This window comes from Coloeus monedula (assembly GCF_965178545.1).
Source record: "Coloeus monedula genome assembly, chromosome: 7".
NCBI lineage: Eukaryota > Metazoa > Chordata > Aves > Passeriformes > Corvidae > Coloeus > Coloeus monedula.
The window spans coordinates 10,881,255-10,898,798 of NC_138787.1; the positions used below are offsets into that span (position 1 = coordinate 10,881,255).

General features: G+C 41.1%; 1 protein-coding gene and 1 long non-coding RNA gene across 4 annotated transcripts in view; one reads left to right on the forward strand and one right to left on the reverse strand.

Moving 5' to 3' along the window:
* Window positions 1-17,175, reverse strand: GTF3C3 (general transcription factor IIIC subunit 3). 3 transcript variants are annotated; one of them, XM_082285526.1, is made up of 20 exons: window positions 17,060-17,175; window positions 15,924-16,026; window positions 14,695-14,888; window positions 14,193-14,316; window positions 13,498-13,689; window positions 13,061-13,226; window positions 12,349-12,496; window positions 11,252-11,324; window positions 10,120-10,206; window positions 9,000-9,103; window positions 8,226-8,397; window positions 7,578-7,780; window positions 6,902-7,003; window positions 5,872-6,007; window positions 4,972-5,209; window positions 4,419-4,609; window positions 3,659-3,783; window positions 2,242-2,394; window positions 1,099-1,225; window positions 1-117 (listed from the first exon to the last, which is right to left on the reverse strand). In XM_082285526.1, exons 1-19 carry the CDS (start codon window positions 17,156-17,158, stop codon window positions 1,103-1,105), a joined length of 2,733 nt encoding a protein of 910 aa, XP_082141652.1. In that variant the 5' UTR covers window positions 17,159-17,175; the 3' UTR covers window positions 1-117; window positions 1,099-1,102. The 3 variants fall into 3 exon arrangements, with proteins under 3 accessions (XP_082141652.1, XP_082141651.1, XP_082141653.1); XM_082285525.1 differs by lacking the exon at window positions 1-117 and having other exon boundaries at window positions 811-1,225; XM_082285527.1 differs by lacking the exons at window positions 1-117; window positions 1,099-1,225; window positions 2,242-2,394; ... (3 more) ...; window positions 5,872-6,007; window positions 6,902-7,003 and adding an exon at window positions 7,177-7,438.
* Window positions 17,009-17,544, forward strand: part of LOC309575221 — a 23,864-nt gene continuing 23,328 nt past the window's right edge. The window contains exon 1 of the long non-coding RNA XR_014226599.1: window positions 17,009-17,125. This is a non-coding gene — a long non-coding RNA (uncharacterized lncRNA). The remainder of the gene's footprint in view (window positions 17,126-17,544) is intronic.

The following is a 17,544-nucleotide window of genomic DNA, read 5'->3' on the forward strand; positions in this document are numbered from 1 at the left end:
GCCTACTCTTTCACGTAGTGTCAGTACAACCTGGCTCCAGGACAGGTGGTGTTGCACTCTGACCTGCTTCAGCAGAGCTGTTCACCACCTCCTCTGTGATCCATGGCACTACTGTTTCTGTGGGACGGATACATGTTATTTGTGATACTTGTTTAGTATAGTAGGGAGAAAAGTCTTGCATGCCTCTGGAGCCTAGGGGTAACCCAAGGACACTCTGGAATTGTCTCATTCTGCTCCTCCAGAAATTTGGCCCTAAACTGCAATTTATGTGGTAGGACTCCAGACTAATTCAAGAGCCTCTCTCCCTTGAGGCAAATGGCTGTTCTGAGGACAAAGGGGTTGGCTGAGCACACCAGCAAAGCTAAACAAACATGAGCTTCATTAAATTGTGCTGCTGAAAATTAGGTGTATGCCATATGGCTTTAGGTTTGTCCTATTCAGTAGGATATATTTTAGCTGAGGATAAGTAAACATCATTAACCTCAGAATTTTTATTAACAAGTTCAGAAAAATAACAAAAGTCACATTGATTTCAGTAGAACAAAGATCAATCCCCTTCAAATACAAAAACTGCTAGGAATATGAACTCCTAGACAATTCTGAGTATCTTAAAGATCTTGAAATACTCAATTCTTCATCCTCTAGGATGGTTCTATGTTATTGTAACTTAATGCTGCACATTAAAAAACCCTCATCACCAGTGCATATGGCTTCTTCAGCAACCTCACTGGTAATTAGTTGAAATACTGCACATTGTACATTTCCCTCCCACCCCCAAAAAGCCCTCAGCAAATCACTCTGGGCCTCAGTTTTCACTGTTTGACTCTATATACAAGACTGAATATCAGTTTAGAGAGCAGTGCACCAAAGGAGAAGATCTAAAAGCAGCCACTCGTGAGCATGGCAGGGGTGTGCTCAGAATGCCCAGTTCCCATCCACATGTGGTACAGTGCAAATGGCAGAACCACAAGTCCACAAAGCCACAATACAGCACCAGCCACATCTCTGACTGTCTGCAGAAAAAGTTGTACTTAAAACCAGCTTCCCCAGCACAATGCAAAGGTCAATCCAAAGGGTATCAATTCCACCTGCACAAACCTCATCACACAACTGCATAGGTATACAACATCTTCTGAGCCATTCTGGTGTTCCCACTGCTCTGGTAAATGAGCGACAAGTTAAAGGCAGTATCTCTTCTCAGGTCTGTCTGATCGGTTTCTATTCCCTGTAAAAATAATTATTAATAAAAGTTATCAATATGCAAAAACAGTATAAAACTGAAACATGGGTAGCCATTACAGTGCAATCAAATTACATATTCATGGCTAATAAAGGCTTTCAGCTGTATGGAAACAGAACAAGTATTACTTGTGCTCTCCCTCTTTAAGGAGTTTCACATCATGTTGTTAATCACCTAAGTTATAAAATTATACACTCAGAACATTAGCTGTTAGTTAAATAGCCAGCTCATAAACCCAGGAAACTACTACCTTAATTTGTCTTTGCATGCAAAGTATTTGTTTCTCCAACCAGAATGTGAATATTGCCTGCATCTTTTACATGGTCACAAGACTGCTTCTCTGAACTCCCAGGGCTGACTAACACAGCTCTTACTTTAAAGCCCTGCCCGTTTTCTAAACACACGTGCAATGTTTCTACCTACCCGTGCCACAGCTAGGCAAAAACTTTCTCTCAGACCAGACTTCTAAATGTATGACATGTCAATTAGGATTCAATACAGATCAGTTAGAATTAAACCATGGCTCAGATGCAATTAGGCATTCCTAATACTGGTCCATCTTGCTCCAGCATGCTGTTTTATAGCATGGGTGAGTATATAACTTCCAGTTATATAAATTATAATTTATTATATAAATTATAACTTCCAGTTATATAAATTATAATTTCCTCAATAAATTATAACTTCCAGTTATAATTTATTGCATGTAATATGTAGAAAAGTCAGTTACTTAATCAGGTAAAGCTGTTTAGCAATCCTTTTTGCTGCTGCTTCAGCCTGTGAGTAAATCCCTCAAGATTCATAAAACTTTGAATTTAACACATGCTTAAATATATTATCAGGTGACAATGAGATCTGGGCTTCCAACAACAAGGAATGAAAGTAGAAATTGAAGGAGATGCAACTACACAGATTTTAAGTGTAAAATCTTACTATGACTACAAAATTCTTCACATTTACCTGACTTTATTCTCTGTCCATAACTTACAAAGTTACAGTACCTCTAAGGTGAGGGGAGGAAGCTCAAGTACTCTTTGGTAATAGTGGATGGCCAGGTGCAGCAATCCCAGCTGGTGCAGGCCACGGCCGAGGTTGTAGAAAGACTCCTGACAGGGTCCGCGCAGGTCCAAGTAGCGGTGAAGGAAGGAGAATCCCTGTAAGAGAAATCGAGCACACAACTTTTTCCTCCCCTCCCGTGCGTTTTGTTTTGTTACCACTTTGGAGTGTGATGATTCTGTTGTAAATAGAGGACTTTCTTTCTAGGGACCATGTTGGTAATCAGAGAAGGTACCTCCTTCAATAGAAGGAATTAGTTCAGACACAAGCAGCTAATGATTATAATTTAGGTCATCAGTAGGTCACTGTGGTTGAATTAGTAATTAACTACCATAGCAGCAAGAAATGATGTAAAATCGCTGAGTATAGTAAGCAGGAAATGAGAAGAGAGAGAGCAGGGAACTGTATTGCCAGGGGGTAACATAAATAGGACATTGTTCAAGTATGCTGTAAAAGGAGAACAGGGCAGGCCCTTTAAGAAAGGCAGGCTGGTTACAGAAAAAAAAGTGGATAAAAATACTAAAATTAGGCCAAAGTTTGCAAGTTCAAAATGTCTTGAAGTTGGACACGGTCATAACTGGTTTTGTATTAGAGTAGTTGGGGACCTGTAGCTTTTGTCAAGATCAGTGCAAGCTTCAGTCTTTCAGCAATTTCAGAAGACACGAGAGCCCAGGATCCTCACCATATTGCGCTGACTCTGAGCTCAGCAGCTACAGGAATTAAAAGGTATTTCAAGTTAATGAAAATACTTGGTGGAAAGTAGAGGAAATTACTTTCAAGATTCTGTTTGGGAATACTCAGTCCGTGGTTTGTAACTGGATCTTGCAGATGAAAAGAAAAATGCAAATAAGGAAGCTGAAAATTTGAGGATAGCCTAAATTGGAGCTTACAAGACCTTTACAAAGAGAGCTGTAAGAGGCACCTAAAAGTGGAAAAGGAAGACAAGGGAAAAAAACCCACTTTCTAAGCCTGTAAAATTTACTTCAACAATGCAGTGTATGAGGCATATCTACAAAGGGCATGTGGCATAGATTCCACTCTACAGCAAGGGAGGCCAAGAAAAATTTCAAAGAAAATCCAGATTACAGCCACCAAGAAATCAGTAACATTTTCACAAACACCTGGCAGCTGTTAACATCAATGTGAGTAACAAGCTACCTTTACCCATAAGGAGAGGAGGTTCAGATGGTGTAACTATAGTTCAAAAGCACATTCATCTGTGCTCATGTTTTGCCACTTCCCTCTTTTGAAATGCGATCTTAATTATGAAAAATTATTTAAACAGAGTGTGTTGTAGCCATAACCATCTGCAAGATACAAAGCCAGGAAACACCGTGGGTAACAATAATCACACTGCCTCACCTGTACTAGAAGAGCATGCCTTTTCAGCACGTATTTCTGAGAGGCCATGTGGATGAAAGTCAGGCCAATACAAAGACTGTACAAAGGCTCGTCTGGGTTTGCACGGAACGCTTGCACATACTGACCTAAAACCAAATAAATGAATCAAGATGTTGGGGTTGTGAAAAGCATTCCTGAAGTATTTAAGGGCAAGAAAGAAATCTTTGAATTAGAAGTGTGAACTAAGAAAAGAAACAGTTTAATATACCTACATCAAAATACACAGGAAAAAACAGGGAATAAAATTGTGTATTTTCACCACCCACTGGATTCTGAAGGAAGAATGCAGATTGTGATGCAAAAATGGAAGCAGAAAACAATCAGACACAGAAGGCACACAAGGTCCTTGCTGGGATTTAAATGTGACATTTGGAGGGCTTGACTGAAAGCCATAGGTTTACTTCAAAGGCTTGCTTAAAACATGCAACCAGCTGTATTTGCCGTTTAAATTGGGCTGGTTCTGTCCTTATTATCATCATTAGCCTCCAATTATCTTTGCAACTTAGTTGTATTTGCAATGTGCGCTAAACTTGAAACATGCCAGCTTAATTTTTATTAGCAAAATTCTTCAGCAATGCTCTGATTTGTGTACAGAATAATTAAAGCACCAGACTAGCATTGTGAACCTATAATTTTCTGATGAAAAAAAACCCCCGATCTTTCTCTTTTTATAAACTTTCACTTGTTCTATTTGTTGATATTAGAACATGAAAGATACTACCAAGAGCATGCTTGAAACTGCCAGACACAAAGGCATTGTGCCCATTGAGGACACACAGCACGTGATTGTCAGGATTTTTCAGCATCAGGCGGAGACAAAAGCGATGGTGACGGACATCCTGAGACTGCATAGTGACTTGATTGAAGATGTTCCACAGCTGGGGCTTATTGACATTTTCCATTACCATGATTCTACAGAATGAGAAGTATGCCAGAAGTTAGTAAATGCTATGTAGTCAATACTGTAATTTTCAATAAAATCTCATCAGTTCAGGGAAGATTACGAAGAACAGACACTCAAAGAGAAGGTCAGTGACTGAGGCAAAGATGAGAGTGAAAAACAGAACCAATGGTTCTGGCCAAACCAATCAACCAGCCTACTGCATTGTGCATTTCTGGAATGTGAGGCTATCAGAAAGCTCCTTCAGTTTCTCTCTTTTAGCCAAGGCTGAAAAGCATCAGCCTGCCCCCTTCAGCAGTATCATCGGAAGTATGACTACAGCCTCAGTGGAGGCAATTACAGCACAGGCTGCTCTGCCTTCCCAGTAGCACACCTGATATAGTTGTAAGCTTTTCTGAAGTTCTTGTCCAGAATTGCAGCAGAGAGCCCAAAGTACTCCAGCTCCTTGCGCTTTTGTCTATCCTCGTAGAATGAGTAATATTCCAGTGAGGAATCCACAAGTAGCTCTGCCTCCTTGTACCGGGAGAGGTCACACAAGGCATAAATAGCCTTCAGGAGGAGGTTCCACCAGTCATCTTTTGTCAGAACACTTGTGAGAACAGCAAAAATTGCTAAACATATTGGAGCCAGAAAGTTGAGAAAAATTAGAACAAGAAATAAAATTTTTTACAAAATAGATGCATACATCAAACTCGTATTTTCAAAGACGTTGCAGCACTAACAGCTAATATGAAGTATTTACTTTTTCTCAGTTTAAGGGCAGTTTGTAAAACTCCAGCAAAAACCACAATGTGGGAACAAAGGGCAAACAATACACCCAGTTCAAGCTGTAAACATACTACATGAATGCAATGAAGTTACTCTCCCTAATTTATCAAGCAGCGCTTAAGAACGTGTAGTCTGGCTCAAGTAAGCCTGGGCCAGCTAAAAAAAATCACACCACCTTTAAAATATATTTGTATTACGTTCTAGATTTGAGTATATGGTATTTGCCCTGAGGAGAATGTTGGCCCACAAAATCTCTAGAGGCCCTTCTCAATATGAATTATTCTGTTATCTTACTATTTTTCTCTGAATGGGGACTGTTCCCTTAAGATATATTATCTTCAGTTTTGCTGCCTTCTTTACCCTAGAAATAAAGCAATGTTAACATGAACTGCATGGATTTAGCATGCAAAATAGTAACATTTCTATCATTTTTCAGAACTATGGAGTTCACCTTGTTGCTTTGTTTTTAATAAACAATCCTTTTACAAATAACAATCCTTGTTACCTTTTGCATCGCAATTTGCTGTCTCTTGGTCATCATTGTCAGAAATTTTATCCCTTGACACCTTAATAAGATAGAGGTGTCTCTCTCCAGATTTGGAACTAGATATCAAACACACTTGAGCTCTGCTCATTGCTACCTAGAAACAAATTTAAGGGCAGCATTTCAGATTACAATATAACATCCTACGACAAAGGCAGCTTTATGGCCAATCCATCTTGCTCATGTTGCATCCCAAAACAGTCTGTGACACCATAATACAGCAAGATCATGAGAGAGAACATTCCCAACATCATCTCTGCCTTGTCTCGTGCTGCAGTGTGAACTGGGCTATGCAAAAGCAAGATACAAACCCTTTAAGCTACTTAAAAAGATTTCTCCTGGGATTGGAACGTCCCTAGGCATACTGAAATCAAGACTCTTTGCACAGAGGTATAAGAAGAACAATGCTTTTCTCTATCAGTTTCAGACATATGTGAATAGTCAGCTATTCAACCAGTATAATACAATAGTCAAGGTGCTGAGCAGGTGGATAAAATGGAGGTCTAAACAGTCCCTTCACTCACTCCCTAATTAAAAATAAACAAAAAACAATTAACACAAAACCACCACCACTGTATTAACTGGCTAAACAAATTCTTATTTTGTCATTTATCACAAGAAAATAAAGACAAAAAAGAAATTAAAAAGAAAATTCTTGAAATAGAAGCCAGTATCAACACCTCAAAAAAGCTCTGTGCTGAGTGCTAAAAAGGCAAGAAGCAGCTTTAGAATTCAGTGGGTTCTAAGTACACTGAGAACAGGGAGTTGAAGTCACTCTATCAATTATACATACAAATAGTCCTCTGTTCTAAACACTACAGGCAGGAACACCAGTACTGCAGGCTAGCTGCAAGATTACTAGCTAACAGGATTATGAAACCATTTACATATGAAAGCCCACTAGCTTTCCTCCTGAGTTCATCTGTTGTTTGTCTTGACCTAAGTCACAGCTGTCCAATTGCTTACAGTGCAGCTGGAAAGATTGGCTTACCTTCAGCAGCATTGCCAGCATTGTGAGCAACGTGTCAATGTAACCATACATTTTGCCTTGGGAATACAACAGTGTGGAGCGATGGAGAAGTAGCTTTAATTCCTGGACAACAGTGAACATTATTATTCAACCTCTTGCACAGAGAGTGAGTTTACAAAACAAACAATTTTGACTCAGTACTAATAGGACTGTAAAAGCTTCCAGAAAGCTGTAAGAATCTGTAGCAGCAGGTAAGCTTTCCCTAACTGCTCTCAGGAGTTACTGTTCCAAATTCTCCAATTTCAGAGAAATTTGGCATGACTCTTACCTATGGTGAAGGTGCTTCTAGAGAGGGGATTCAGAACCTCTGCTTACAAAGAGGCCAAACCATGGAGCTCACATGTACCAACTGCTGATCAACTTGATGTAGAGTGAGTGGTGTCACAACTGACTCTTGGTGGCCAAAAGCTTGTGCGTTGCACAGAAGTTATCAGGTGGGACAGGGGAAATGCTGAGGGACTGGTCATGGAAGAGTGTCAGGAGCACGTGTCCCTGATGCTGTAATGAATCAGTCACTCTGCAAGCTCACCATGGGGAAATAAGTCTGAATCCCTGGTCCTATGCAGACATCTTGGATTACTAGCACAGTTTGGCAGGATAATACATCCTAAACGGAAGCACAGAACACTTTGCCCACCTGCTGTGCAGCATTAGCATCCTGAGCCAGTGTATCTGGGTCATACATTGGTTCCAGAGCCTCCAGAGCTTTCTCAGGTCGGCCCAGCTGCTGCTGAAGTGTTGAAAGTGAGATTCTTGCATCAAGATGCAAAGGAGCAAGATCAACAACCTTGGCATAGCTCTCTGCAGCACGCTCCATGTGTCCCAAAGCCTTCAAGCACTCTAGAAATACCATAAACAACACAACACACTTAAGTGGCAGAAAAAGAAGATTTCAAAGTTTGCAAGTAAGTTAACATACCTTTTTAGTAAAACCATCCAAAACATGTATTTTTAACTGAAAATATTCAGATATATGCACTATGTAGCCACAGTTTCACTTCAAACATCAGTTGATACACAGTGACATGCAGAATAGACGCCGCTTCACTTACATGAACACGAAGTACTTCTAGCTGACGTAAATTTCAGTGTATATGAAGACCAAAAAAATGCTATGCTTGACAGAATTGTCATGATAAACTTCAATTATAGCTCTGCAAATACCAGTTATCATTCAACAGTCAATCTAAAATTCCTGTGATCTTGGATTAAGGTCACTGGATATACTCAGCATTGTATTATCATCTCTCAGTCCCCCATATTCAGCAGTCCTGCCTCTTCTCACCCGCGTGCCGAAGCCACACAACAGCCAGGTTGTATCGTTCTGAACAGACAAGGGAACTCAGGAGAGGCAGTGCTGAGTTGTATTCTCCAACATCCAAAAATGCCTCTGCGACATCCAAATACAAGTCACCCATTTCTTCTGGATTTTGTTCCACCAGAGTAGTCAAAAGAGGCTTAAAAAAAACCAAACAAACACTTAAAGCACAAATAATGATTGAGAACATTTCTTTAAGGCATGGTTATTGGAAGCTTACATTTTTATCCAATGATTTTTATTCTATTTGCATTCTGAACAATACTTCCTTTATTTAAATGTTAGTTTAGAAGTGAAAAATAAAAGATCTGAAATTCAGAATTCCTGAAAAAGCCGCACTTTTCTATTCTAGATGTTTCACACATCCAGTGGGTTAAAGTGCTCATCAGTGAGGAGTGTCCTTTAAGAAAGAACAGTCTTCAGATTTACTATGGCTTTAAAACAAAGTGAAAACACGTTCCTTAGTGTTCAACAACTTTGCAACGTGGTCCTGGGCCTGTCACAGCACACAGGCCATGACTTACTGTGCTTTAGTAATATTTCCACTGGAGGCATAATTTCTAAGGACAAAGATATTTCCTCTGCTATTACAGGCCCGTGAGATTTCTCTCTTGGCGGGAGAGAGAAGCAAAAAGAATCTCCGCAGCTCCCTCAACCACCTCAGTCTATGAAAACAGGAACAATTACTTGCTTTTGTAATTTCTTAGAACATTCCCCCCTTCTGAGTTGGTTTCCACTTACACTGAGTGGCTCCAGGATGTTCAAGTGAATCAAGCACACCATCAGCTTGACTGTGATGTCTATGGGAACACCCTCAGGTATGCAGCAGCTGACCTTCTCCACAGCTGTAACAAGATAAAGAATTTCATTCTGAACTCAGAGGCTTTAACAAGCACTTCACAAGTTCCACATCCCCTCCAGGCCATGTTCAGTTCCACTGAAGAAAACACTCTTATCAACTCTAGCAAGTGTTTGTCTCCCCTTCTTTTTCTCCTCCTCTATCTTTTCCAGGAGTTGGAGCAACGTCTTCCTGCTGACTCTGAGACTAATAATTCCATGTGAGGTACCAAGTGCTGTCAGTCTGCATCGGCTTCAACAGCAGAATTCCACAGGATGTGCTTAGACCCTTTGCCTACTTAAGAGGTACTTGCTTAATAAAGCTTTCCTTTAACAATTTATGCACCTGTACCCTCTTCTCCTTGTTTTTTGTTGAAGGAAATGCCCTGTATTAAGGTTCTTGTTCTTGCTAAGCTAACTCCTGTGTATCAGGCACTGCCTGAACACATTGTTAAACACATCACCTACAGAACTTCACACAACAGGTAGGCTGAATGCAATCTGATCAGAATGCAAACATGAGGCACAGTAGTTATCCATGACAATACCAGCAAATGAAAGGTCACACAATAGAATTCCATTATCATAGGCCCCTCACACAGAGTCATGACATCTCCTTAATTCCTGTTTAAGATCTCCTTCACTTCAGTGCTTACACCAGACATTCAGAGTGATTGCTAGAACCTGAGAAAACTGTGATTTCCAAACTAAAGTTTCCCTTTTACCTCCTACATCCCATTACTGCAAATCACAACATGCAGACTAATTCATCATTCTCTGAACACTGTAATACCCAGCACAAGGGTAACTATTCACCTACTGATATATTTTTACAAAATGAAAAGTGTCTGGCTGGGTTAGAAGGAAATCCTGAGTAAGGGAAAAATGAAAATACAGAAGAATCCTTTTCTGGATGAAGCCCTGTTTCTGTGCTGCTACAAATCTCCCAGCTGTTATATGATTGCAAGCTGGTTCCTAAACAATGTTCACAGACTCCTATGAAATTAAAAATTAAATTACTTACCTGGAGCACTGGATTCAGCAACTGGATGACTTTGGTCGTCAGTCACTGCCTCCTGGCTTTCCTGAGGTTCTACCGCTGCACCTGTACCTTTTTTTAAAGATTATCAGATTAACCAGTAGCACCAGCTAAACCAACATTTACTTGCTTTTGAATCCATAATTGATTGGCAGCTTACTCTGAAAAGTGGACTGGGTTTTTCTTGGTTTGGTTTGGGGGTCTTTTGTGTTGTTATGCTTATTTTTTTTTTTTAAGGACAGCAGAGCAGGAAGCAATTATAAAAGTTACAAAAGGTACAAAGCAACAGAGGGTGGAGAACCAAGCTCTATTTTAGAAGCTTTCTCTTAACCAACTCCACACAGGAGGTAACTTGGAAACCCTGTGTTCTAATTCCTAGACTCATTATCGATTCATTTCTTATAAATTACCTGCTGAAAGTTTCCATCAGGACAGTTGTTCATAAATCAACTGTATTTTTACCTGTTCAATCAAAGCAGAAAGCCAACAGAAATATCTTATACCTATATTGGGTTTGAGTCAGATTGCTGAAACAACCACTTTAATCACAGAACAGACTGTCTGCTTACGGAGTTGGTGTGCTGTGTCCATTCTACAGCCTAAATAAGTATTTTCAGATGAAATTACTTTCATAAAGTAGGTTTCTCAAAGACAACCTATTTCATTAAATTACGAGCTAGTATGCCTAGATTTCAGTTAGATGATTAGTAACAGATGCAGGATATATAAAGAACATTAGTCTTAGGTCAAAGGTTGATATTCTTGAGTACAGTTGCCACTAAACTCATCTTTTTAACTTTTTTTTTTAGAAGCTATTTAGCTGGTAGAAATAGCTGGTCTGATGTAAACACTCAGAGGAATGTTTAGAACTTTAAAAGGCCTCCAGTTGCCTGGAAAGCAGTCTTTGTCTTCAATGAGTCAGCAGGGCTACGTGGACACCAGAGTAACTTCTTACAGCAAACTGAGGTTATGCCATGTAACTCACTAAGAGTACCCACAAGTTTCAATAGAGAAAAGCCTGTCAACAAGGCAGCAAAATATACCCAGAAGCTGAAAAGGTAAAGGAAATATATCACATGACCAGCAGGGCCACAGTAACAACTTGACAGCTACTTACCCTTTTTCTCCTCAGTTGCACTTTTTTCTGGTACTTTTTTTTCAAGTACAATTCCCGTAAAATCTGTAATAACCTAAAACAGAAAAGTAACTTGGATCATTTCAAAGATTTAAAGCACAAATGGAGCAACCAGCCCATGTGACAGATTTAGACATCACAGAAGTTATCAGAAGAGAAGCTGCATTCATCTACCCAAGTAGAACCTTCAAAAAAAACCAGGAAAACAGTTCTGTGACTACAGTTCTACTCTATTAATAAATGCAGTAGCTAACTACTGTCTACATAAAATTGACTGAATGATGTTTAAGGAGGGAAGAAGTACAAAAAAAGGGTCAGAGGAATTGTTTGCAGGCTCATGATATTGTGCTCTGACAGAGAACTGAATAAAATCTAAAGGAGGAAAAAAAATCCCAAAGTAATTTAATATCAGCAAATAAAAATGTTTCCAAGAAGAAGTCCCAACTTACAGGGTCTTTTCAATCTATCTTGGAAAGTATGACAATGGCCAAATACCAACATCTTCCCTCTCAAAGCCACATCAAAGCCAGTTGGAAATATGCCTCAAAAGTGAGAATTAACAAATTTGGAGCAGATAAGCAATCTTCTCCAATTCCTGATACCTTAGAGTCAAGTTGTATTGTCTTTCTGGAATGTATCCTTAGTGCTTAATGCACAAATTATTAGTTGTAACACAAATCTGCCAGATAAAGCACAACAGTCTGAATTTGAACCTTCAAAGCATTCAGTGCCATGATTTTAACCTTCCACTTAGAGAATGACCTTTGCTGGTATTACTCACAAAACCAGCCTGAAGGTCTCTGGCTACTAAGATTCTGTCCACTATAGAGAAAGAGCGGGAGGATCCTAAAATTTTAAACCTCAAACAACATACAAGTCTATTGCCTCTCAATTTATTAAATCCAGCCATTAATTTAGATGCTAATTACTACAGAACTAGTAGCAAGCAGTCTGTGTCTGATGAGCTCTATCTTTATAGAAGCAGGACCCTATTTCAGCACTGCAGGAACATAAACTATCTGTTCTGGCAGGCAAAGAGGTGCCGAAAATGACACCCAAAGGCACTCAGCTGTCCGTACCGCCAGAGCTTTGTCGTACTGCTTGGAGGAGATGTACAGTTCAGCTGCAATGTTAACATCCTCCATGGACACAAGGCTCTGGTGTTTGGTAAAGGCCTCTTCTACTATCTCAATAGCAGAGGTCACATCATTGGCTTCATAGTAACTCCTATAAAACACAGATAAGAGATACCAGGTGTTTGACATAACTGACAATATGTACTTTGAACAGAAGCAAAAGGATTCTCATATTTCTCTTATTTTTGCTTATTAGCAAAGATTTTCATTAGCAAGTGGATGTTATAAAAGACATGTTATAAAAGGATGTTATAAAAGAAAGGCGGGGGTTTCCTTTCCTTACAGTTGCTGACAATTTTTACATATTTCAAATAATTAACAATTCTTTTCCTCCCCTATTTGTTAGGACATTACTGGAGTTCTTGTCACAGTCTCCCCCACTGGAGCCAGGCATCAATCATGTACATTAACCTGGTTTCAGAAACCTTCACTAATAATACTGTTACAATACATATCCTTGCATTTTTTGGTACATTTCACAAACTCGAAGATCAAAAGACCTTAAACTGTTTTGAAACAGGCCAATAACAGCTTTCCACAAGAAATGATACAAAGTAGTTAACAAGGTAGTAAAGTCTACTGTGGGAGAGCTACACACTTGAACCACCAGCCTCCTCTGGCAAAGCAAATCCCAGTGTTTGCAAACCCAACTCACTTGGCCATGTCTCGGGCCAGCTGCATGAAGCGTTCCCCGTCAGAGGGAGCCAGGAGGTTCAGGATGCGCCGGTAGCCATCCATGGCCATCTTGTGCTCCCCCAGCTGCTCGTACAGGCTGGATCTCTCCCACAGGTAGCGCACATTGGTCGGGTCATATTTCAGAGCTACAGGAACAAGCAGCAGCATATGAGAAGCTTAGGAGAAGGCCATAGTGCATTTCACATTCATTTCCTTGATTCATATTAATGGACATGCACATGGTTTTTGCAGGGACATCCTATATTAGAGATTCATTAATCTTTTATCAAAGTCCAGACAGAGGTATCAGAATCTTAGCACCCTGAAGCAAACTAAACTAGAAAGGAGAAGAAAACAAAATTATTGCCATTAGCACCTAGCATTAATTTAAAATTATTAAAATGTTTGCTACACTACCTTTTGTGTAGCAGAAAACAGCCTGTTTAATATTGTCCTGCTCCAGTGACATTTCTGCCAGTCTAACCCACTCCTCAGTATTGCTAGGATTTAAGTGAGCTGCAATCAGTCCAAACTGTAGTGACTTCTCCATATCACCCTGGTCTTCATAGATCATGGCAAGAGTAGAAAATGGCTCGTGAGCAAGAGGAGCTGTGAAAAGACAAAAAGAATGACTAAGATTTATTGTTTCAAATCCACACTGGAAACACCTAACTTTCTCAAAGAACAGGTATCAGAATTATATAAAACACCCGCGTGTGCTGTTTAAATTCAGGAAAAACTTGCAGACAAGTTTCTGATTCACTTCTATAAATTATTTAACAGCCTGATTGAATCTAACAACAACCACTTATAATATTATTCTACACTGTAAGTCATGCTGATGCTTATACTCTGCATCTACAAAGACAATAAAAGCAAACTCTGTAAAGCTAAGCCAAGGCCCAGGCCTCTGCAGAACTGGGGTGCTAGTTCCTTTTTATAAGCAAATAAATAAAGGAAATGCACCACTTATTCTTAATTCTGCTCCTTATACCCTGACTTTGCTTGTACTGTTTATTTTCGTCTTCAGTGAAGCAACACTGAATCCTCCTCCTGCACATAGAAATTTCACCCCATCCTTAAAGCCCAAAAGTTTGCCCATTCTCCCATACCTTGCCGAATGATTTCCATGCACATCAGAATGGCCTCCTCACGCTCTCCTCGAGCGAACCTGATGTTGGCCTCTCCCATCAGACCCCTCAAGGCACGAGGAAGTTTGCTGCGAGGTCTTTTCTCCTAAATGGAAAAGGGATGCTATTTCTGCCCAAGGTTAAGTTGTGCCCAAATTCAGGAGACATCCTGTTGTGCTTAACACCACCTAACACCAAGCTGTTTAAGTACTAGTGATATTAAATGACTGACCAAAAGACTTGCTAATGTTCGTAGTTTTCTGACACTGGAAAAACTGGTTTCATTATTTCTGAAAGCTTTCAAACAGTAAATTACAGCGATTTTATGAAAACCAAGGACAGCATAACAAACACCAGCATAAGTAGGATTATCCTACATGGAACAATTTTCAGGTAAATTTCTCAGCAAGTAGCTAAAAGTCACACAAAGTGGCATTTATGGACAGGAGACACAGGGAAGTTACATGAAAGTTTAAATACTTGCTTTCATCATTTTCTTGGTCTCTCGATTAAGAACCATCTCCAAAACGAAAACATCTCCAGCTGTAGGCTGCTCAGTAGTTTCTTCTTCCTCTTCTTCTTCTTCCTCCTCCTCATCATCCTCCTCCTCTTCATTTTCCCCAAGCATGGATGCAAAGACCCGATGAACAGATTTGCTGACCCCATCTGCTGTTTCTCCTGGTTGAGAAAGAAGTAAAATAGGTTTACGATATCATGAAGAGGACATGCTGCTTATCTGGAAAAGTGCAGAGAAAACAGCAGCCCACTTGAAGCAGCTATTCTGTAAGAATGCTGCCTGCAGAAATGCAGAAAAACTATTAGCCGCCTCTTTGGTTTTAAAGCTCTGCATTACTCATCACCAGTGCTTGGTATAGCCCAGCCTGTAAGATCTTTTGGATATCAGAAATGAAAGCATGGAGGAACACACAGAATGAAGCAACAGTTTAATCAACATTTTTCTCAATCCAGAAGATTAAGCTATTTTCAAGCACTGAGCTGGCTGGCTGCTTCTTTTCAGCTGAAGAGGCTGTAAGTGAGCAGAGAATTCTACTACACAACAATCCAGCAACCAATTTTTAGAAGTAATTTAAAATGAGATCTTGCAACCATTCCATCCATGACAAGTGTAAATGCAAAACCCAGATTATTTCTCTGGAGAAAGAACAGAATTCTTTAAAATAAATAAGAAAATTATGCTAAGTACTTGGAATAAATATGCTTAATGCATACATATTTTTTAAATCTCATATATTTTATTTACAACTTCTCATTATGAAGTTAACGCAGGGTTATAACTGTCCACAGATCTATATGCAAAACTCCAAATATAGAGGGCTCAAAGGTCTGAGCTGGGGGATTGGGCACCTAAAGATTTGATAAAAAAGTAACCACAGTATCAAGTTGGGACTGAAAAACAAATCTATCATGTACTGCCTGCACAGGAGAGGGACTTGGGGACTACACCTGGGTTTATGTTGTTTTTTTCAACTTGGGTATGTTTGGTAATTTTTATTCTGACTTGGATATTAAGGCTTTTCTTCCCCTGCCCCTATCTAAAAAAACCTTATTCATTAATTTAATCTCCCTTTTATTTCAGTCCCTTCAGAGACCAGAAGGGGAAAAATGGAGCCAGGTTTTTATGAAGTCAGCTCTCAAAGAGCAAATGCTTCCAATGCCTTTTCAAATATGAACGATTATGTTACAAACATCTACCGTCAGTTTCATCCCGACTTTGGGATTTCCCAGATGCTTTTCTGGATGAAGATGGAGCCTCTACATCTTCCTCGTTTTCCTCAGCAGATGCATTTTCTCCCTCCTACACACACCAACAATATCAGTTAGTAGCTTTATAGTACAACTCATTTTTATTTCCCCATATATTTACAGTGACCATTTGGACCATGGCTTTCCAGCCTTTGTACCTCCAGTGAAACAGGTGGGATAAGCATGGTATTTTGAAACAAATAAAACTTGCTTTCAAGATATTTATATTCTTATCAATGTGGGGTGACTCAGATGGTGAATGTTCACATTAGTTTTAACTGAAGAGACCAGTCCTTTGCTTATTTGGCATTATAGAGAGGTAAGATGACATGGTTGACTGTATTAGGGGAAAAAAAAAAAACAACTTATGTGTGACAAATCCTTCCAGAAGCCTGTCTTTTAAAACACAAAACAAAATATCAAAATTGCGCTCATTAATCCGGTAAGAATGCTGCCCTAGGATAATACTTATCCCTCCATGACAGCTGAGTTCTGCTGAATTTGCTCTCTGAAGACCAAGAAATGCGGAAAGTCAGTAGCATTTTGACACAAAGGTAGCAAAGTTAAAGTAAACTGCAACGCTCTGACAAATCATACAGATTTTCTCTTAATAACACCGCCTGCATACTGTCGGACACAGAGCTATGTCTCCCTGTATTTACTGCTGCCACAAAGTCAAAGGAGGAGCCGCACTGGCTCTCCCCCTTAGACTTCACACAGATGCTGGCGGGGGAGCTGTAGCAGATAATCCGGAGGAGTTCATAGCCAAACCCGCTCCTTGCTCCGACCCAAGCACCGATTACCCGCGGGGCGGGCGGCGCTGCCCAAGCGCTGCCGGGGCCGGCGCCTCCGCCCACAGCGGCGGGACCGCAGCGCCGCGTCCCGGGCTCTCCGCACACCGCCTGCGCTGCCGCCATCTCACCGGGGCCTTCCTCGTGATCTGCACACAGAACTTCGCAACTACGTGGCCTCAGAAGCAGAGAGCGTCAGCCCCCGCCACACACAGAGCGGCGGTCCGTGCCCTGCCAGGTGCTGTCATGAGGGTGGCGGCCGGGCCGTGGGGCGGCCAAGCGGGGCAGACTCACCTTTTCGCGGCTCTTGCGCTCCTCGCGACGCTGCTCGAACTCCTCGAAGGAGATCTTCCCCTCCAGGTACTCGATCAGCTCCGGGCTGAAGCCCGACATGACCCCGGCGCGGCTCGGCCCGGGGGAACCCTCTGCGAGAGGCACCGGGTCCGTCCCGCTGTGGCGCCCGCCGCAGCCCGCGCCCGCACGCGCGAGTTCCGGGCGGCGGGTGCCGCGCTCGCCGCCTGTGCGGGGCCGCGCCCTGAGGGCGGGAGGAAAGGGCCGGTAGCGAGCGGGGCAGAGCGGCTGCTATTGCCTCAGAAACCCCACCGGAGAGGGGCTTTGTACCTGCACCCACAGACGGGGCAGTTCTGAGCGGCGCAGAGCGGCTGCTATTGCCTCAGAAACCCCACCGGAGAGGGGCTTTGTACCTGCACCCACAGACGGGGCAGTTCTGAGCGGCGCAGAGCGGCTGCTATTGCCTCGGAAACCCCACCGGAGAGGGG

What these genes read in the sequence shown, in the direction of transcription:
- GTF3C3 (XM_082285526.1), bottom strand. Translation starts at nt 17,158, where the DNA reads ATGTCGGGCTTCAGCCCGGAGCTGATCGAGTACCTGGAGGGGAAGATC. An exon ending in AAGTCGGGATGAAACTGACG is followed by an intron (nt 14,889 to 15,923) that starts GTAGATGTTTGT and finishes TTTCTCAACCAG; the next exon opens with GAGAAACAGCAGATGGGGTC. An exon ending in AGCAAATTGCGATGCAAAAG is followed by an intron (nt 5,210 to 5,871) that starts GTAACAAGGATT and finishes CAATATGTTTAG; the next exon opens with CAATTTTTGCTGTTCTCACA.